This window comes from Apteryx rowi, unplaced genomic scaffold, assembly GCF_003343035.1.
Source record: "Apteryx rowi isolate R43461 unplaced genomic scaffold, aptRow1 scaffold_853, whole genome shotgun sequence".
NCBI classification, from domain to species: Eukaryota; Metazoa; Chordata; class Aves; order Apterygiformes; family Apterygidae; genus Apteryx; species Apteryx rowi.
In genome coordinates, this window is record NW_020451153.1 from 116,949 (window position 1) to 138,378 (window position 21,430).

The 21,430-nt window shown below is 48.8% G+C and overlaps 2 protein-coding genes across 2 annotated transcripts; one reads left to right on the plus strand and one right to left on the minus strand.

Annotated features, from left to right (window-relative positions):
* Positions 1-1,339: 1,339 nt before the first annotated feature.
* LOC112977658 (protein Wnt-4-like) lies at positions 1,340-4,182 on the plus strand. Its single transcript, XM_026090212.1, is given in 4 exon segments — positions 1,340-1,547; positions 2,504-2,635; positions 2,804-2,946; positions 3,715-4,182. Coding segments are annotated over 4 exon segments (951 nt in total).
* A 634-nt stretch (positions 4,183-4,816) lies between these two features.
* On the minus strand, positions 4,817-20,654 carry ACRBP (acrosin binding protein). Its single transcript, XM_026090257.1, is given in 11 exon segments — positions 4,817-5,347; positions 5,991-6,077; positions 6,156-6,323; positions 6,431-6,610; positions 6,834-6,966; positions 14,630-15,047; positions 15,490-15,598; positions 15,759-15,853; positions 19,728-19,892; positions 19,895-19,936; positions 20,322-20,654. Coding segments are annotated over 11 exon segments (1,536 nt in total). The 5' UTR covers positions 20,347-20,654; the 3' UTR covers positions 4,817-5,233.
* Positions 20,655-21,430: the final 776 nt, after the last annotated feature.

The following is a 21,430-nucleotide window of genomic DNA, read 5'->3' on the forward strand; positions in this document are numbered from 1 at the left end:
AGGATGGCTGAGAGACCCAAACACTCTTCAAATCTTTTTGAGTGGGGAAATGTAGAAAAGTGTAACAAAGGGGTTAGCCCGCATGTGGGGCATGCGGAAGATGTGGAAGACCTGTAACAAGGCCAGAGTAGCAGTATTTCACTTTCTGAGTGATTCAGGCAGGAAAAGGAGAAACCTCCAGGGTGTGCACAGGAGTTACTCCTTCCAGAGACTTCAGGACAACTGGAATTTCCCAGGCCTAATGGGGGGATGACAGTCATTAATCTCAGGATATTTCAACTCCATAATCACCCAACTCAAATTTTCCTAACCTCTCAGAGGTTCTTAGGAAAGGTCTACCCACAGAGAAGAGGGGCAGTGACCCCATTATGCCTTCGCAGGGTAAGGGAAAGGACAGTCCCTCCTGCCATGGGGGAAAAGGGTGGGGTGAAGGGAGAACTGCAAGGGAAAGAGTTAAGAGCCAAGAAGCAGCCAGGCTGTGTCTGTTTGCTGTAGCTATGTGGGCTGCAGGGTAGAAAAGAGGAATCTCCAGCCTGGGGGAGGTAGATGAGGGAGGATCATCAAGGATGGTGGCTGGGGATGAGGGAGGCAGCCGGTCTTCTCCTTTCTGCTCCCATGAACTGTCACTGCAGGGAAACTGGCTCCCCAAAGGGCTTGGTATCAGAAAGAAATGATGAGCTGGAGGGTCTAGTAACAGCTGCTTGATGCTGCCAGGTTTTTCTTGCATGGAAGAGTCTGTCTGCTACTGATTGGGTCCCAGGCTGCTTTTTGCCGATGAAGGAAATTGACTGCTGAGAAAGATCACTAGATCATCTGCTTACAGAACTGCAGAGACCAGGTGTCAGACATTGATGCTATCCCCAGCCATGTGAGCTCCCTCGGACAGATACTTGCCCCGGAGACCTAGTTCAGAGCTCTCCCATGTTCCCCCACTAGCTGTTGGGGACAGTGCTGGTGTGGATGACCTCACAGGGCCAACCTGGCAGATTTCTCTGGGCCACCAGGAATCCGATGCTGACAGGCACAACAGGGCTGTTGTCCAGGGCTGGGGCTACCTGTTCTTTGCAGCGCTGGGTCGGAGCTGCTGTGAGAGCAACTGCCGGGTGTGAGGAGTCGAGGGTCAGATGACTGATGCACAGGGGCTGAAGGTGAAGTTTCACCAGGGACAGGATGGAGATGGTGTGGCTGTACGTGGTACTGACTCCAGTGCAGCATGTCCTTGCTGTGACCTGGCTGTAAGTATGCTTTGGACTTATACCATCTGGATTGGAAAGTCACTTAGGGAGGTGCTGTCTCCCAGGAGAATAGGCAGATCTGTGAGAAAAGGGTGGAGAAAGGAATGTGGGCAACACAAAGGCCACACATTAGAAGGAACACCAAGGGAGAGGAGCAGGTATGCATTTGCCAGAGGCAGGTCGAAGCCATGGATGCAGTGAAGCATGGAGTGGAGCTGGCCATCAAGGAGTGCCAGCATCAGTCTCACTCTCGCCAGTGGAACTGCTCCACCCTACAGGGCCTTCAGGTCTTCGGCAAAGTCACCATCCAAGGTCAGCAGGCAAGGGGGAGGCAGCACAGGCAGAGCTGGTTTGTGGCATGGTTTCCCTCAATATGTGGCTGGGGACCCCTTGGCACATCAGCCTTTCCTGGGCTAATGTGTAAGTGTCACACAGAGCCCTGCCCCAGCATGCACGTACAGTATCTTCAGCCACAGACTAGCTTAGCTGTCAGTACAGAGCAAACTTGGAACCAAATGCACATGCTGTAACAAAATAGAAATATTCTGGCTAAACCTCTTTATCATTTAGCTGGACTTGGCTTTTCGGTCCCATGTGGACTATTCAGGGTATTAGCTTTGCAGTCTGGTAGATCTCCCTATCCCTGTCACCAGCCCAACCCTTAGGAGCAGCAGGTCAAATCAAACCTCTTGCTCCAAGGTCACAATCCCTCTTTGCTCCAGCCCAGGAAAAAAGGATCTGTCCATGCCCCAAAACAGCACTGCACAGATTTTACATGTGCTTGCATGGGAGAGGCAAACAGGGAACTAAGAGCAGCTTGTTCTCACTGGCTGCTAGAGATAAGGTGGCAGGACTCTCCCTCACAAACTCCCCTGCATGGGAGGCCCAGTTCTGGGCTTGCTCACACCCAGGCTCCCCTTTCAGGGCTCCTGGGGCAGCACAGCAACTGACTTCTCTCTCTCAGTGGGAACACTGGGCCCAGGAATTGCAAGTGCCAGAGGGGAGGGTACTTAGCCAGAAGTCCACCTGCCCTCTGCCCACAAGCAGAGTATCCTTGCTGGTTACAGACCTTGGGAGATGCAGCATCAGCTGAACATCCTGAGAGTGATTTTTTTCCTAAGCAGTCTCCATTTATGTTCCTCCTCCCTACATGCAGTTACAGCCCCCTCCAACGCACCTCCCCTCTGCATCCCATGAGTGCCTTCCCTCTCTCTGCAAAGGAGCACACCAAGCTCAACAGATGGCTGCCATTTCTCACCCTGCTGCAGGCACACAGGAGTCTGCTTTCATTCACGCCATCTCCGCCGCAGGTGTTGCCTTTGCTGTGACTCGGGTCTGCAGCCGTGGGGAGCTGGAGAAGTGTGGGTGTGACCGCAAGATCCGAGGAGTCAGCCCTGAAGGTGAAGGGGGGGATGACACAGGACAAGCTCCACGGGGAACACCCTCACTGAGGGAAGACAGAGCTCACTCTTCCCAGAATACCTCCTTCTGCTCCACTGCCCTTGGCCCTTCTGGAGCTCCTCCCAGGACCTCTCCTTCTTCATTGCCTGGCCTCTTTCCCTCTGCAGGTTTCCAGTGGTTGGGCTGCTCTGATAACCTGTCTTATGGGATTGCATTTTCTCAAGCCTTCGTAGACAACCCTGAAAGGAGCCCTGGTATCTCCTCCAGCTGAGCTCTCATGAACCTGCACAATAATGAAGCTGGGAGAAAGGTAAGGGCAGGAACAAGGGCTGGTAAGCAAACCCTGCTTCTGCAGTTTCTTCCTGGTTAGGTGGAGCTCAGTCCAGCCCCCTCTCCCAGAGTAGCAGTTTGGGACAGCCACAGACTCCCAGAGCAGGTCTGTGTCCTGCTGCCTTTCCCTCAGAGCCCATCACTGCGCTGCCCTGTGCTGGAGCTGGTTTCTTATATATTCAGAGGTGGCTCCCAGTTTTCCTTACCTTTCTCAGGGCAGGTTCCTTTTCCTCACAGAGCCCAGAAGTGAATTACCTTCCCTAACCTTTTCCTCAAAGGGAATTCACTTTCCCATTCTTCTCTGACGTGCTTCCCTGTCCCACCAACCCCCTTGAGCAAACAGATCATTCTCTATAGATGCTGCTCTCAGAACTGACCCCTTAACCTTCTTCTGACTCAAAGGGGATCTATTCCCCCCACACCCCATGTGTCAAAGCAAGCTCCCTTCTCTTCCACTGCTTTAGAGATTTCTCTTACAGACCAAAGCCAGACTGTTTTCCACAGAGTGGGGCCCCTTCTGTTTCATAATCACTCAGTTTAGCCTAAAGAAACTCCCCTTCCCATTGGCTGGTCCTGCCCTTCAGCTGAGTGCTGGGATCTCTTTCTGATCCCTCACACAGGTCCTGTGGGAGGGGTGTGGAAGAATGGCTGGTGCTCTGGGGCCCACAGGTGCGGGAGGCGTAGGGCAAGTGCAGAGGAAGGTGTCCCAGGTCTGGTTGGCAGCTGCCTTCCACCCCCCCTCCCCCAGGCTATCCTGTCCCACATGAAGGTTGAGTGCAAGTGTCACGGTGTGTCAGGCTCCTGCGAAGTGCGCACATGCTGGAAGGTCATGCCCCCCTTCTGCAAGGTGGGCAATGTCCTCAAGGAAAAGTTTGAGGGGGCAACGGAAGTTCACCCCAAATGGGTCGGTTCTCGCAAGCTCCTGGTGCCCAAGAGCTCTCGCTTCAAGCCTTACACAGCTCATGACCTGGTCTACCTGTCGGCCAGCCCAGACTTCTGCAACTGGGACCCCCAGCGTGGGGTCTTTGGCACCTCTGGCCGCCAGTGCAACCGGACATCCCCAGCCATGGACGGCTGTGAGCTGCTGTGCTGTGGGAGGGGCTTCCACACAGCCCAGACTGAGGTGGTGGAGAGATGCAGCTGCAAGTTTCACTGGTGCTGCTCAGTCAAGTGCAAGCAATGCTGGCACCTGGTGGAAGTGCACAGCTACTGCTGAGTGTGAGCAGGCTGGGGTGGTGGGAGGTTGACAGGGGACAGACTGCTAGCACAGCAAAGAGGGACAAGCGCATGGAGCAGCTGGTGAGAGGACAGCCCACAGAGAGAGACACACTAGGGGAAGCAGGGAAAGGACTTCTGAGGAGATGTGGGGTGTTGCTGCCCTCCAGAGAGCAGCGTGTGGCTCTGGGGCTGTCCCACAACCTACTGTGTGTTCTTTGCCTGGCACGCGCTGTCCAACTTTATTGGGCCTTTTGTAGTTTGAATTCTTTTTCTGGACGGAGGGTTGGAGGACGCAAGTCCAATAAACCCTTAAACATTAGAAATAAAACACCTGCAAAAGAAAGAGAAGTGCGTACATGAAGCTGCTTCCTAGTGTGCTGCATTTGGGATCTGGAGGGCACTTGGCTCTGCTCTCTCCAGTGGGCTGGAAGGGGACGAGGCCGTGCTGGAATCCTTGGGCTGAGAGCTAGTTTGTCTGAGGCCACATGGGCTCTAGTAAGTGAGAAATACCAGGGAACTGAGCAGAGGGAACTGGGGAGCCACCACAGACGTGAGAAGGGTCACTAAGGGATGAAATAGAGTGGCAGTGGCAGAGAAAAGGGAGCAAATTAATTTTGTGGGTTGAATGAGCTCTTTATAAAACATGACTCAGCTTTAGGAATGCTACTGATTGGTACAACCCTGCAAAAGGGTAAAGACAAAAGGTGGCTGGGAACTTCAGAGAAGAACATGTGGGCCTGTGGCCCTAAATCCATTTCCCCAGGGCAGATGCCTTCTCCAGCACTCTGCAGTTCCTGTGGCTGGAGAAAATTTTCTCAGGAGAAGTTTTAGCAGGCACCACAGGGAAATGCTGTTGAATAAAGCTTCCCTCTTGGCTGTGCTGCTGTCAAGGATGCAGAGCAGGTGTTCAGATAACGAGATCTGGTCATGGGGAGCTCACTGGACAGCAAAGAGTCTGGGAAGAGCTGTCCAGGTTCTCCATGTCACCACAGCTCCAGAGAGCCTGTTCTGGATCCCTGTGCCTTCTGTGTGTCTCCCACTATCGCACTTTATCCCTCAGTGAGACTGAGGAACCACTGGTGCCACAGCAGTACCTCCTCCTTTCCTTCCTCCTTGCTCAGCACCTGGTAAGTCTTGTTCCGGTGGCAGCCAAGGCGAGACACCTGCAAGGAAAACCTGAGCTCCAGGAGCTAGTACCAATGCCCATCCTTCCCCTTGGCAAAGGGGACTCTGGGATGAAGGGCATCATCCAGCAGCCCTGGAGGTGGGACAGCCCCTCCTCAGATCACAGAGACAATGGGATGGAAGAGGCCATTAGAGGGGAGGGCCTCCTGGGAAGTGCTAGGGAGGGGACAATAGCTGAACTGTGTGTTTCCTAAGATACAGGCTAGTCCTCTGTCCTGCTCTGATATTTCTGGTTTTCATTACCACCTAGGAAGCATACAGCAAGTGGGGGAGACCCTCCACTGTGAGAGGAGATAGAGTGATACAGTGATGGATGGGAGACTCCAGGCAGCTCCCCATGGTTCCTCTGTCTTGACATAAGTGACTGTTTCTGCTCCGATCTGTTAAAGTGTCTGTGCAAATACTGCTTCAATGACATGCCACCAAGCCATCTGAGCTCAGGTCAATATATGCCACCCCCACAAAGAGACTCACTTCAAGTCCTGTTGGAGGGAGAAGGACTGGGCCATTGAGTCCTGGAGGGACTCAGGGCTGGCAGTGGGAAGAGGCTTGAATTTGGAGTCACTAGCCATGGAGGAGAAGATAAGGGCTGGATAAAGGATGGTGCAGGCTGCTTCACACCCTCTGGTTGTGGGGGCTGTGTTGCAGACACTGGTGGCTCTTGAATGCACAGTAACTGGGGTGCTGAACTCCACCTGAGTCACAGATCTGGGGATACAGGAATGAAAGCAGGAGAAGAAAAAGGAGAAGGAGAAACGGGAGGGTGCTTTAGTGCGTGGCACCCACCTGGCTCGGAGCATCCCCAGCTTGAAAGGAAATGTATTCTGCCTGCAGCCAGAGGGCCACACGAGGGTCGTCACAGCCATGGATGCCCAAGTGGCTGCACCAGTACTCTGCACTCAACCCGCTGTAAACCTCCATGCCATAGTACTCCAAGGCCTCTGGGGAGCTGACCTGTAATGGGGTGGGACTGAAAGAGCTGTGCTTCTTCCTCCCTTTCCCCACCAGTTCCTCCAGGCCCCCCCCTCACAGACCAGCCAGAGATACAGCACACTCTGTACCTGGTTGCCTGCAGCCTGATTCTGGGCTGAGATCTGGGGGCTGATGTAGGCAGTGAAATTGCCTGTCCCGCAATGAACACGTCTCAAGTTGGTGATATTCTGGCACTCCTCCCTCTTCAGTGAGCAGAAAGCGCAGTCAGGGCACAAGTCCATGTGATGCCGCCCAAGACTGTCACACACCTGGGGAGGGTGCAAAGGGAAGATGAGGGGAGGGAAAAGGGGGCTGAGCAGCTTCCATATGCCTGGCTTGGATCTTGCCTCCCTGGTCAACCAACTGAGCTTCTCCCAGAAGGTGGTTCCTGAAAGGGCAGTGCCAATGAGCTCTAGCCACTGGAGTACTGTGATCAGCACTACAGGGAGCCCTGCACACAATGGGGTCAAAGATGAACATTAACATCTTTACCAACTCTCCAAACCCAAGGGCTCTTTCTTCCATTTGTTTCCAGGCTTGGGTGGCCACCAATGAGATACAATTTCCTTCCAGCATTGCATGGCAGAGGATCATCACTGCCTTGTTCTTCTCCAGAGCTAAAAGGCTGACAAGAGAAAGGGATGGGAAAAATCATGTCTCTGGGTCTCATATCAGACATTCTCTCATCACAAGCTGAAGAAATAGCCTCTAGTTAGAAATACAGACAGGCAAACAACCCCAAAACAAAGCAAGAAACCTTTCCGAAGAAACCTTGGACTCTTGGCCAAACTGCACTGAGGAGCAGGGATGTCTGCAGAGTCTGTACATGCCTACATAGCATGGAGGCTACAGGGGGGGGAAGGTGCATTTGGGAGCATGTCAGAGGGACTGGAGGAGGAGTGCAATTAATGGAATTTTTCTCAGGGCCCCTGCAGCAGCAGCTGCTGCATCATTTTGTCCATCTGACTGCACAGCCATGATATGTTAGAGATCTGCTGAGTGTTGACCTCAGGCAGTCCAATTTGGGTCTGGAGTATGTAACTTATGAAGTCTCCTCTCCTGCTTAAGCCAATATATTTGATGGAAAGGGAAGAAAACTGGTAACAATGATGGCAAATTAACTGTTGATGCAAAGTGATATGGGAAGCTAAAGGTATAAGTAGAAAATATAGGGACAAAAGGGTAAGTAAAATAAGAATATTTTAAATCAGTACAGAACTGGTATTAGATAGGGATGGTGTGAATTATCAGTGATGCAGAAGAGGCAGAAATGCTCACTAAATACTTCTTTTTTTGTGTCTGGAAACAAAACCAGTGATAAATAAACAAATTTTGATCTGTCAGAAAGTAGGAAGAAGAGTAGAGCAGCAATTTCTTATGTTTAAATACTCTTAAAATCCATGCATGGAGTAACCTGTATCCAGGAGTTTTCCTAAGGCTGTCTGAGACCTCTTGGATACCTTCAGATTGGCAGTGAACAGAACTGTTACGATACTAGAGAAATTTCAGTGGCTGGGGAGGAAAGAAGCTAACTTTATATCCTTGATTATAGATGCAAATTGAGTCACAAAAGGAGGCTTTCTCAGCAATGAGCTGTGATAAAGTCGTGGGAACAATGCTCCTGGATGCAGTTATTAGTGTGCTAAAGGACAGAATAGTCATAGCTTTATGGAAAACAAGTATTGTCGCTTATTCAAATTTTTCTTAGTTATCAAATGCTTGGACAATGAAAGTGATTTAGACAATATATCATACCTGGATGTTTATAAGGAATCTGAATTAGTCCAGCTTCATATTCAGACTTAAAAACTAGCACAGGACTGAAATAAACTCAGCACATATTTTCAAATGGGCCACAGTGGATCTTACAATAACTATTGGGAAATCATCATCTACAGGACTGGGGAAGTCAAGCGATTTCTGCAGAAATCTCTTCTCAGACTCTTCTTGTCTGTATTTCCCTCACAAAACTAGCAAAAAACTAAACTTACTCACTGAGGCATTTCTGGCATGGTCTGCACATACCATTGCAATAGGAGTGTAAGTAAGAGCAATCACTGGCTTTACAGTGTGATCTAGTTCCTTCAGTGGCCTGGGCTCATTTGAGCAATGGGCATTTGAGCACAAGTCATAACATCTAAGAACCAAGAATGCAGGATCATGGATCTAGGTTAGGAGACTGTACTTGCAGAAGCAGTGACTATAAAAAGGACATAACAACAATGGTGATATGTACATAGGTTCATAGCCCAAGGTGATTAGTGAGTACACATGGCAGGAGAATTTCAAATATATTTAGTTCTGATGTTCACTTTCCCTCCTTTTTTTTTTTTTTTTGACCATTCAGTCAATCTGTACTTTATCCAGGTAGGGATCAGCTAGCAGACTCTGTTCTTCAGCAGATGAAAGATGACTTTTAGTGACTGGAATCTGAGGTGAGATAGGTTCAGACTAGAAATTAGGTGCATGTTCTTAACACAGAAGGTATTTATCATGTGAACTCTTCATAAGGTTTCTCCATGGCCTAGAGACTTCAAAAAGATATGCCAAATTTCACTTCGGAGAGGGGCTGTAGCCCAGTCACAGGATACTGTTTTTTCTTCAGGAACCACCAGACATCCCGTGCTGTGCAGAAAGGCCAGGGTAAGTAATCAGAATGACTGCCAGACCTAAAGGCCAAAAGTGATCAGCCTCTTGCCACAAGTAAGTCCCTGCCACTACATTCTGTGTGAAGAAATAAAGCGGTGGTGTCCACAGACCCATGAGCATTTGAGAAGCATACACTGTATGCACAGAAACATGTGACCACGTGGCATTTGTGCTGGTTTGTGTGTGCACTTACACAGGACAATGTGGATGGACCTTACGACTACTGCTAGGAAGAAGCTTTGTGCACACTGGTGAGCACGTGTGCTGGGAACACACACACTGGGTACATGCTCAGGAGAACATTGCCTTGTTGCTGTTCACATACATAACAGGGTTTGTGTGAAATCAGTCACATGTACACAAGTACAAGGAGCTAAGCAGTTTGTGCAAGGTCGTGCCTTAATAGATCCCTGGGCCCTGCTGCACTGCATGGATGAAGGAGCTCAAAGCATGTACTCTGAGGTTTTACCCGGTCAGAAACAAGATATCCTGTACCCAAAGAGTTCACCCAAAACAGCAGCAAATGAGCATGCCAGGATCTCTGAAGACATCTCTCTCATTTAGATACAACAAGAGAACCTGGAAAGTCTCAGTCACAGAAAATACAATGAGTGTTTCCATGGTAGATTTTTTTTTAAAGGTACTAGGGTAAATCTTGTTTTATCACATTGCAGCAGATGCTGCTCTAGCCTGCATCAGACAAGCTAAGATGTTCCTTAAACACACAGCTCTGTATTTCACAGGACAGGCTGCAAACAGTATTCTGAGAATGCAGACACATGAACAAGTTATTGTGGTGCCAATCTACTGCACATCCACTGGAAAACTGAAGACATTTCAGATCCTAGAAATCTAAATTTTGCAAGCCTATGCATCTCTTACTGCAATGCACTACACTATGATCAGCCTGGTCATAGGTTGGTGGAGGGAAGATCAGGATTCAGAAAAGACAGAAGAACGCAAACTGAGGATATCAATGACAGATAACAACTGTTTCAGGCAAAGCTGGGAAGGATTAAAATGTAAGTCAGTAAAAAAGAGAAATAAAGCTTACCTATTCTGAGAGAGCAATTCCAGAACCTATATGATCCTTTATGTCCACTTCCATCTCATGACTCTGTATGATACCTTTTTTCCTCTGTAAACATTCATACAAGTCAGGACACAAAAAAGAACTGGAAAGCTTTTCAAATTTAAGCAAAAAGTCCATGTGGTCTGTGCTAGCCCCACCTCGAAATCTCGTCTAAAGTTGTTTAATTCAAGCATCTTAACATTTTCCTGTGATACAACTCATAGGAAATGCTGCTTGAGATTCATGAAAGAAAAGGTTTTCTCTTTGTGTAGGGATTACCTAACACTGATAATTTCTCTCTTAAGCAGAGCAGCCCCAGAGAACCAGTGTTCAGTCCATTTTGTTGATAAACCCATGATGACTGAAATGAGCCCCTACCAGCACTCAAAAGCTCGATTGCTTAGTCAGATTTGGATCTTCACCTTCAAGAGCTGGTAAACTGTCTGGGTCATTTTGCTGAGACTCCCAAATTTCAATTAATGACTTTGACATTATTCTCCTAACTTATCTGAAATAATTTTCCCCCAAATATATTATCATTGGCTATTATTCCATTACTTGCTTGTTATTCAAGTGGCATATTTTGATTTAATCCCCTTGTCATCAAACCAGGGTGATCAAGCCAGTAGAGTGAGAAGAATATTCAGAATAATTAAAAATGATATTAATGATACGAATGTCTCATGTGTTTTCATGAACAAGACAGAAAAAGAAGAAAACTCTCCTGTCTTCTGCATTTTTTAAAAATAGCAAATAAATAACAACCTGAGGCTTAAAATGCATTGACTGCTACAAAATGGATTGCTTTCTATAGCACATATACTAGTCCAACAAATGCAGCCTGAACAAGATGAAAATAGAGGACTCCAGGTAAAAAAGGGGCAGTAAAAGGGAATTCAGCTCTGTCCTTTTCTAAAAAAGACTGCTTTCATAAGAAGTTCAGTGATCAAACATCCACTGAATGTTGATGACCTACTTGTTAAAAACAGATTCAAAGTCAGACATGGGCAGAAGCCTTTGCTGCATGACAAAGTTTAGCTTTACAGATGTGAAAGCCTCATATTCATAAACATGACCTCCTGACACTTTGCTGTTGACCATGTATGTAGAAGCACACAAACTGTACCTATAACATCCCCTCACCCATCCAGGAAGTCGAATCTTTCCATCAACCTCAGATTACCAAGAAATTCTGTAGCTTTCTATTTCACATCAATTTTCTCCTTTATCTCTGTTCTCTGTTACTGCTGCAAGGTCTTCTGGCCTCACCCTTGCCAATTTATAAGTCAGTCTATCACCTTTAAGAGGATGAGATAGATACATTTGCATCATCCCCAATGACAACTATTTCCTGAAAGCAACTGAGAAGCGGCAGGGGAATGGTTCCTCTCCTGCATCAGCAGATCCAAGGACAGGTCCTGGTTTCTCCTCTCCTTTGCAGTCACCAGCAATYCCCACCCTGTGGTGCTAGCTGCACTTGGGGGCTGTCCCTGGTTCCTCTCCTGGCAATGTCCAGCTCCCTGTCACTGCTCTTTGGTGCATTCAGGCACTCTCCCACTGCTGCTGCCTTCAGAGGCTCAGCTGCCAAGAGCAGGAGCATCTGGGGACAGCAGGATATGGGACAATTTAGCAGGCTGCCCCCTTTGCCTTCTTTTCTCCCGTGCTTCAGCCCAGCAGACCTGTCCAGCAGTCCTTGTTCACCTTAGGGTAAAGTTTTGACCTTTTGTTGCCTGACAATCCTGTCACAGACACTGGACATCATGAAGACACAGCTAGGTCTTAATTAAATAGCATGTTCTAGTTTTCAGTACTTAAGGCTTCTCAGCCCTGGCAGGGCCACCAGCTTCCAGTCTGCTTGCCCCTTATCCTGAATCTCCACTCCCCATGCTGGGAGATACCATGTCACCTCAGAAAGGATATGAGGATTAGCACCTCTTCCCCTCTTTTATCCAGTAGTTTGACAAACTCCCTCTTTCTCCTGCTAACCCACGTGATATTGTAATCTTTTTATCTCTGCCTCATTGAGACACTGGGAGCTCCCTGGTCTGAGATTCCCAAAAGCCTAGGAGCAGTTTACTTTTTTCTGGCCCTGTGGTGATAAGAGAACCTGCCTGGTCACAACTCCCCCTTCAAAATTAGCCAAACACAATGGCAATACGAAAACACTAAACGGACTTTGATCTGATTGAACTACCAAACCACAGAAAAAAAGTAAGCGCTAACAGGAGACGATAATTCAAAGGGAACATTTCGTAGGGGCAATGTTTTTAATGAGTGGTCTGGTTTTAGAATTAAAGCTGTTGGGGATGAAATACATCAGCATCACACAGACTGTTGGAGAGGTAAAACAGGAGGAGGATGGGGCAGCTGCAGACAAGCACCAGGCTTGCTTGGGAAGCTGGGCCTGTTCAAACAGTGTGATTTGTTCCTGCATCTAGGTGCAAAGAACGCCAGCCATACCGACAGCATGGGCTCTGTATCTGGGGCAGCGTGATGCTAAAAGCAGTTTCAGAGTCACAGAGGACAAACAACTCAATGGTGGGAAGCCCTGGGAAAAAGGGCAAAGGCAATTCTTGCTTGCGCAAACAGAGGAGCAGGAAAAGGAGGTTGATTTCCTTCTGCCAACAGAGCTGCTGAGACTGATCATGAGCTGGGCCATACAGGCATGGAGCATGTGGATGTTTTAACAGGATGCTGAAAATTGCCACGGAAATGAGAGTTGAGTGGGCTTCATAGTGCGGGAGTTACAGACCTCTGTTTAGCTTATTGTGAGATTGAATTGTGGTATGTAGCTAACGTGGAGAAGAAGAAATACTAGATACTAAATAGCTCTTTAAACCCAGGGCAGAAAGCACAATAAGGATTAAAAAAAAAGAAAATAAATGCAATAAGAGACATTTTGCCATAATGATTCACCATTAGTATAAATACCATAAAAGGGTACTGCAAATTCTTCATCTTATTATTTTCCTGTCATCCCAGTGTCTCTTTCTGAAGGACACAGCTGGCTTCACCAGAGACCACAGGGCAGCTTCTGCAAGAAGGGATGAACAAGAAGGGCTGGATGTCCTTCTGGACAGAGGACTCCAGGCAAAACACGCAGCCCCGGGTCCAATGCCCCTGGCACAACTGTCCAAACCTGGAGTTAAACCAGATGCTGAATATCACATGTGGACATTGACCAACCCACAATGCTGCATGTCTTGCTGGAATGGGAACGTGCCAAAGCCTTTTGCCCTTTTCTTAGGTCCTGCTTTGAAGCCCCTTTGAGAGGAGGTGGGATGCGCTGAACAGTGAAGCTGAGAGGTGTAGTCTATTTTGCTTTTTTTTTTTCTCCTCGAGTTTAAGCTTTCCTTATTATGATTGATGGGACTGTGGTGTCAGGTTACAGCCACAGTCAGCATTAGTGCCTTTGAGAAACTCTGTGATGGAATAGCCAGTATGATATGCAATCACAGCAGTCCCTCGATAATCCCTACACAACTAAATCAGAGCAAGACTTAGTTTCAGAGGCAGGGAAAATTAACATATTCTCAATGACACATAATTTTGCCTTAGTGTAAATATACCAGGAAACATCTGATAGGCAATAAAAGCCTCCTACAGTATCAGGAAGGAGCAGGATATAAGTTACAGCCTTGCAATATAACAGTTATAGTTCTAACAATATGATTCAATCTATTTTTATCTTCAGGAGTGTGATCTCTGGCTCAACTGTAGTAGTATGCAAGGTTTTTTCATAGAAACCCCATGTGTACAATTATGCACAAAACCTGTGTGCTTACAGGAACTTCACCAGCCACAAACAGAGCAAAACTTATATGACTTCTCCTTGAAATCCACGTCTAGACAGCATTTTTTTCTCTCTTGGCAAGCAAAATAATCTTTTCATCTCAGCCAAAGCAAGTGGTCCTCAGCCCCAAAGTTTGAAAGGATTAAAAAGCAAATCTGAGCACAAATATGTGCTCCCTTTGCTGGTCATGTCTGTTTGGGCTCACCAGCACCAGCTGCCTGAGCGTTGAGGCAGACAGATCCTGAACAGATCAGCTGAGAAGAGGCCGAGATGCTCAACCAGCACCTAAAGCATCCCAGAACTCTTCTCAAATGAGATTGTTTCAAGAAACATCAGCTTCACGTTGCATGCAGACAGGAGAGAAGCACAGAGAGACATGTTTACTTCAGTGTCTCCAAGGCCTGTGATTGCAAGGAAGGTATTTCTGCAAGTCACCCAGACTCCTAGCAAACGTGAGTTGGAAGGGAGATGAGTGCAGAGGGAACGGCATAAGGCAGCCCCCCACAGTGTGAGGACACACTGTGATACATGTGCACGGAATAAAGACCTACCTGAATGCTTTTTACCTGTTTCACAACGACAGAATATTTTCACGCCTTAGCAATGCTGGGACACCCACTCCCTGCTCACTCAGTGCTGGGGCAGGGATGTCTGAGGGTTTCCCTGTGTACATACCTGCTCTGGTATGAATTGGCTTGCCCCAGAAAGCCTGCCTGTGCTCACTAGCTGTCCAGGATCCACCCAGCCTGGCTGGGAGCTGGGCCTTTCCCTCACCTGTCACTGGAGGTCATTTCCTGTACCCTCTCCTCAGCTCCGCTGGATGCACTCCACTGGTCCACCTTGATGCCAGAGGCCAATGAAGAGGCCTCCGTGTTCAGCAACGTCTCCAAGGAGAGGATCAAGTTGATCAGCTGCTGGATGCTGTGCTGCAGGTGGTAGTCCCAGGCTCTATCAGCCTGGGCCTGGGATCTCAGCCTGGGAGGCAAGTTTGCAGGAGCAGCTGGGACGGGCTGGCTTCATGGAGGCACAGGGAGCCCCCTGTCCCACAGGGCTCCCTTCGCCACTGCCATGGCAGAGGGGAGCTGCTTAGCCACTGGTTTCTGACTCGACAACGCGTAGGAGTACTTCAGGAGAGTGTCCACATTGGAGTGCAGATGGGGGTCAATGTGCAAAAGCAAAGCCAGCCCCAGAGCTGGGGAGAGAGCAAGACAGGAGGACTGAAAGACCGGAGCTGACTTCATTCACTGCTCTCCAGCTGTGCGGAGGGCACATTTCTGAAACCAGACAGAAAGTTGCCTCCCCTGTGAATTTATCTGCAACTGCTCTGCTTCAGCAGCTGCCTACATGTGTGCACATGTGCTTCCTATTTCTACATGCATCTGTACACACATGGGACTAGAAAGATTTTTGCCATTCCTGCAGACCCCTGCTCCCATCTAATTATGGGACCATTCTGCAGACCAGGAAGATAGGAGCCACTGGACGATGTGCTGGCCCACTCCCACCTGCATGTCAGCTGCTCTTGCATATGGGCCATGGACCCAAACCCTCCACCAAGTTTTTCTGCAGGGAAGAAAAGTACTTGGAGGAGAAAGGCACACAGAGACATCCAGAGGATCTCAGTGTAGCCATACCTGATTTTGCAGGGGGGCTTCTGTCCTTTGCCCAGGAGCCCACAGCATGAGATCGCTCTGCCTGGACAAGATGGTCTTTTGGAGGAGACAAACTTGGATATAGGATTCGCTGAGGAGAGAGAGGGAGAAGCTTGAGTCCCGCTGTGTTATCTTCCCCGCCTTTTTACCCCAGCCATGGATCCTTTCTCCCATAGGGACCCTCTGAAACCTGATTCCTTCCTTCCCCTGAGAGAGATGCCCCCCTTCTCCAGCCTGAACCCCATCCTCACCTTGATGTAGAATTTGCGACTGGAGCAGCGGTACTGGGCAAACTGGCAGAAGGTCTGAAACCACAGTGCCCCTGGAAAATCAGAGCAGACAGGCCCTAGAGACAGGTAAGAGAGCAGTGAGCTCGGGGGAGGTGACCGCTTTAAGCATATACACCCTAGGGGGTGACAAGACACAAGTACCTCTTGGATGCTTAGTTTCAGCTTTGTGGTTGATTTGAACAGAAAGTCAAAGCTGGCTGCCCCCAAGTGGAGATTTGAGCTTTGTGCTATTAAAACAGATCTTAGATGCCACAGGCCATGGGTATTTTCTGTCAAAACCACACAGAGTCTCACTTCATCCTTCTGTCCTTTGTCACCTGCTACCTTCCATTTTGGAGGCCTAAAACTTTTGTTTCCCTAACCTGATAAGGACTCTGTTCTTAGTCCTAGATAGGAAAAACAACAACAACAACAACAACAACAACAACAAAGGCAAAAAACCAGGCAAGTAGTGATGTGATGGGCTAGAAAAATGACCAGACCAGGACTGGAAACACCAGATGAGACCACCTTGTAGCTAGAAGCTTTCTCTAGTCTTGTCAAAGGAAAACACTTTGGACTCTGGTCATGCTGAGGATGAAGGAAAGTCCATTGCACTGTCATGCTGCTGGCAAAGACTGTGCCTAAATACACATGTGCAATAGCATTGAACAGCACTGATGGCCCTACTGGCTCAGAAGYTGCAGGTCTTCCTGCAGCAATCATAGGATAGCTGAGTTCCTGCAGGAGAGCCAAAAACCCTGGAAGATTTCCAGAGAGGGGTAATTTTGTGCTCCCTCTGCTCTGTGCATGTGTGACCCACCACCACCAACAACCTTTTGAGTTTACTTAGCAGAACAATCCAGCACTTGGTGCAAGAACCATGAGCCTACAACTCCCCATCCTCAAGAAAGATCCCCAAACTCTCTGCACCCACCATTTGGGGTTTTCTTCTGCCTATCTGCTCATGGCCTTCAGATCTGCCCCACAAGCTCCTCCACCCCTTGCAAGAGGCTGCAACCCTGCAATAATGCAACCCTGGAGAAAGCAGAGAAGCCTCTCATTGGCCTCCCAGCTCCTCTGGAGCTCACAAAAAGCCTCCAGCACCCCAACAAAGCATGAACAGCCTCAGCCCAGGTACAGGCAAGGATGTGGAGAAAAGGCATCACCAGGGCCCCTCAGAAAACAACTGAGTGACTGCAGGGCTGGACCCTGAAAGTTTGCCAAGGGAGGGGCAAGCACTGGCTGAGATGGAGGATTTTAGCTGTGCAATTACACTGCTCTCCCTATACCCCTGTTAATTACTTGTACAACATCTTTTATTCAGAATACAAATGCCTATTTTGAATGACATCATTATTCAGCTTTATAAGCTGCAGGAACTAAATCAGAAAAAGGTACTCTAATAAGGGTCTGTGCACGAGCAGGTTCACAGCAGTGGAACAGTGAAGCAGTAGTTGCATCTTTTGTATTTCTGTGTGTAGGAATAGTATTTAGCAAGGTATTTCTACCATGTGCTCAAAATGAGCCACAGCATGGTACACAATCAGGCACTCTCACTCCTGCCCCCATTTTTTTTGTCAGCCATGTAATAATTGGTGTATTGCACTTCACTCAAATCAAATTTTTAAGCATTCATTGTGCAGAGACCAGAGCATCCCATGCTGCTTTGTTATTGACCTGGAGCTGATTTTGCCAGTCAGTTTTGGCAAAAGCAATGGACAAGCCAAGAGCTACAAACATGAAAATCATCAAAATTCAGAGAAGATGGACCTCTCACACCAAAGAAAGGCAGACACAGACTAAGCAAAGAATAAGACAGCAGTCTTCAGAGTGAGCAAGGTGTAATGCATGGCATGCAGAAAATGCCCAGCAATCACTGCTCTCTGGGCTGACTGCTTGGAAAGTGGTCCTCTACCACACAATAAGCAGGAGGCTATATACCTGTCTAAAGGATACCTTGTCTCTTGTGTTAAGCATAAAGCTTCACTAGCAAAACTGGAGTTTCAGTATCTCCCAGGTTTCCAGATCAGAAAAAGGCCAACTTGTAATGAGCAGATCTGAAACTTCCCCTGTCCTTTTGTAGCAGCCTGTGAAATCTCTTCAGGACTCAGGGAACATGGACTCTGCCAGTGCACACAAACTGGGACTGTGTAGTTGTATTCCACCACATGGACACTGCTTACGATGGACAACCAAGCAGAAGAGGAAGTCCAACCATTGCCTATACTCCAGCATTAACCTGGCCCTCCTCAGCCAGGCCAGGCTTTGAGTATTGCAGGTTGCTTCTGTCCTGGCACTGAATGTCCTTCTGATGATACAGAAATTTCCCATTTTGAGGGGGGAGAAAAAAAGAACATTTTCATTCCAGCGCCTTGGAAATGAAGAAAAACTTGACACAGAGAAGGTTTCTCATGGACTCTCTTTGCTGGTCTACTTACCTGCTCTTTATTTACACCACGGATCAGCTCTCCCACAGCCTATCGACTGCTGATGGCATGGCCAGACCAGCAGCTTGCCTCCTTTAGCATCAGTCCTTGCTTCCTCTTTTCTCTCAGTTCATCTCCCATAAGGAAATACTCAATACTCCCCAGATGCTCCTGCTCTTGGCAGCTGAGCCTCTGAAGGCAGCAGCAGTGGGAGAGTGCCTGAATGCACCAAAGAGCAGTGACAGGGAGCTGGACATTGCCAGGAGAGGAACCAGGGACAGCCCCCAAGTGCAGCTAGCACCACAGGGTGGGRATTGCTGGTGACTGCAAAGGAGAGGAGAAACCAGGACCTGTCCTTGGATCTGCTGATGCAGGAGAGGAATCATTCCCCTGCCACAGCTGCAGAAACAAGCAAGAAATAGTGGCCCTCAAGTTCCGGTCCAAATAAGCACAGACAGTTGGCTGATCATGCAGTTCATTGACGTTCATAGCTAAATATAAAGACATATTTTTATGAGAAAATTGTTCCTATTTTTTTTCTCTGTAGAAAAATACAACAGAAGTAGTCCCAAGTTTTTCAGCTGTGCAGATATAATTATCCCACTTAAATTCTCGGATACATGGGTGCAGGGAAAGTGTGACTGCAGAGATTTAAAGGGGGCTGTTGCCATGGTGCTTTCTGAACTGGAATGTTTCTTGGCCACTGAAATGTCATACACTGAGAAAAGCAACTTATCAGCTTAGGGTTTCTTAAAGGACTATGAGAGCCTGTAAACCAAACTTCTTTTCTAAACCCTAGATCTATCCGGAAAGACTCAGTCAGTCCATAACATGAACTGCTGGGAAGAGCAGGCCAGAGAGCTGCTCAAAACTGTGGCCAGTTTCTCCCCCTGCTCCCTACCACACAGAGTTCAACAGAGATGTGGAGAAAGTGAAGAAGCGAGTGCAGGGCCACTAAGGTGGCCAGGGCTTTCAGCACATAACCTATGAAGAGAGGCTGAGGGAGCTGAGCTTCGTTAGTCAGGTATAGACGAGGCTGAGAAGTGATTTAATAGCAGCCTACAGCCACTCAAAGGGAAGCTACAAAAACAACAGAATCTAGCTCCTCTTGGTAGTGCCAGGCAATGTAAGAGGAAAAAGCTGCAAATTCCCATTTGGGATGTTCAGATTGGACACTACAACAAACTTTTTCACTAGGAAGGTGGTGCAGCACTGAAACAGGTGACCAGAGAGGCACTGGAGTCTCCATCCTTGGAGGTTTTTAAAACTCACCTGGACGAAGTCAGGATGACCTGATCTAGTGTTGGGATTGTCCTGCTCCAGGCCAGAGGCTGGACTACAGACATCTAAAGGGCCTGTCCCACCACCATTTCTGCAATTCTGTGACATTTCCTTAGCCAGTGACAGGACAGAGAAAGCCTGTGCTGTTCCAGCCCGGGCTGTCTTGCCCTCTGAAGGTGAAGTGATCTCAGTGTAGCACTGATAGCATGTGCAGTGCCCTGATGCATTCGTGCTGCCCTACCTTCAGGGATCCGGCCATGGTTCTCCTGCTGGTCCAGCTGCAGGACTTCAGGGCTGAGGCAGCCATGGTTGCGTCGTAGCTGGCAGGCAACGTGTGCCTTCCAGGAGGGCCTCAGGTTGGAGAAGAAGACCTGGTACTCACTGTTGGACAGAGGGCTGCCTGAAAAGGGACTGGTGGAGCAGCAGAGGGCAGCAGCCAGATCAGCAACCCTGAGAAGAAAAAGCAGGGTGTGCTTAACCACCCAGGAGAAGTGATAAGTGGCACTAAAGGAGTAGCTTTTGTTTTCTTGAAGTCTCTGGCTTCATGCTTAGCAACCTCTGCAGGATTTGTTCTGCTATCCCCAGTCCCACATCCCATTTGGGAGCCTCCAGTCTTCTGGAGGAGAGCAGGGGCGACTGTTGGTCCCAGGGCTGGCTTTGCAAGAGGGTGGGACAGGAGGGGGTGTGGGTTGAAGAAGGCAATACCAAGAGCACGTGGCCTGGTGCAAGGACTTCAAGGGTCCATTCGCTCCAGGTGTGACACATCAGTGCCTGGCCTCAAGGCTCTGAACTGATGCCTTGTCATGGGGGCAGCAGCAACCCAGGGAGCACTCACCCACCACAGAGGGGAATCTCAGCATCTCTGCCCCTCATGCCAGCGCTGCCATCCTGCTGAGCTCTCCGCTTGGGCAGCCAGCACGGTGGTGGCGGTGGCTCTGGTGGCGCTGCCGGCAGCGGAATGAGAGCGCAGCGACCTCACACCTGGCCCTGGCGAGGACACAGAGAGAATGCCAGGTGGACCAGGCAACAGGCAACGAGCAGGAGGAACAGAAACAATCCTGGGAACTGACGCTTCTGGTCCTGGGACATGATGGGGGCTGGCAACAGTCTGGAACAGCATTTGAGGACCAGGCAGGCTTGACCAGGGCAGAGTACCCACCAAAGTGTTTTGGGCTCTTCTGCAGAAGAAAGGAGACAAAATCAATGCCTTTGCTGTCAGCAGAGAGTCAAACACACATTGTGTCCCCTTGGAGAGTGTCCAAGCACGGGCCTGTTTCAGGAGTCGGTGGGAAACTAGCTTAATCTCTCCTGGGTGGCTGTGTCACCTTCTAAATACTTAACTAGTCACTGAAGCAAGGGCTGGTCTTCCTCTCCCTCTAAAACTGGTGCTTAACCACGAGGGAGCAGAGTCACTCTCTGAACATTAAAGTCGTTCCAGGCAAAAAGAGGAGTCATGGCAGTGAAAGAGACACAAAGACTGCCAGCATCCCCAGCTAAGCACAGAGGTGTCAAGGACACTGGTGGTGGTGGCACCCCTGCAAGAAGACCAGTCACATCAGGGACTATTGGAACCTCTCGCCATTTCTCAAAACAGGTCTCCTTCAAGGTTGGGGAGGGGAAGCTACAGTTCTGCCCTAAGAGGACACGGACTCTCCAAATACTTCACCATCAGCAATGAACTGGGAGAAGGAGCACATTCCTGTAACAGCAATGGGGACCCTTTGCGTACACTGCATGGATTGCAGCCAAAATGCTGCTCTGGAGAACTTCTCATGGCTGGGCACTTTGTGACATGACAGGGAAAGACCTGATCATAATCATCACGGGCAAACAGCTCTCACAGAGCAGTTGCAAGGAAAATGCTTGGCGCAGCAGTGCCAAGAACTGCATCCATGAGCAGTATACAGGATGGTGCAGCAGCTTTGCAACCCACAGTGTCACCCC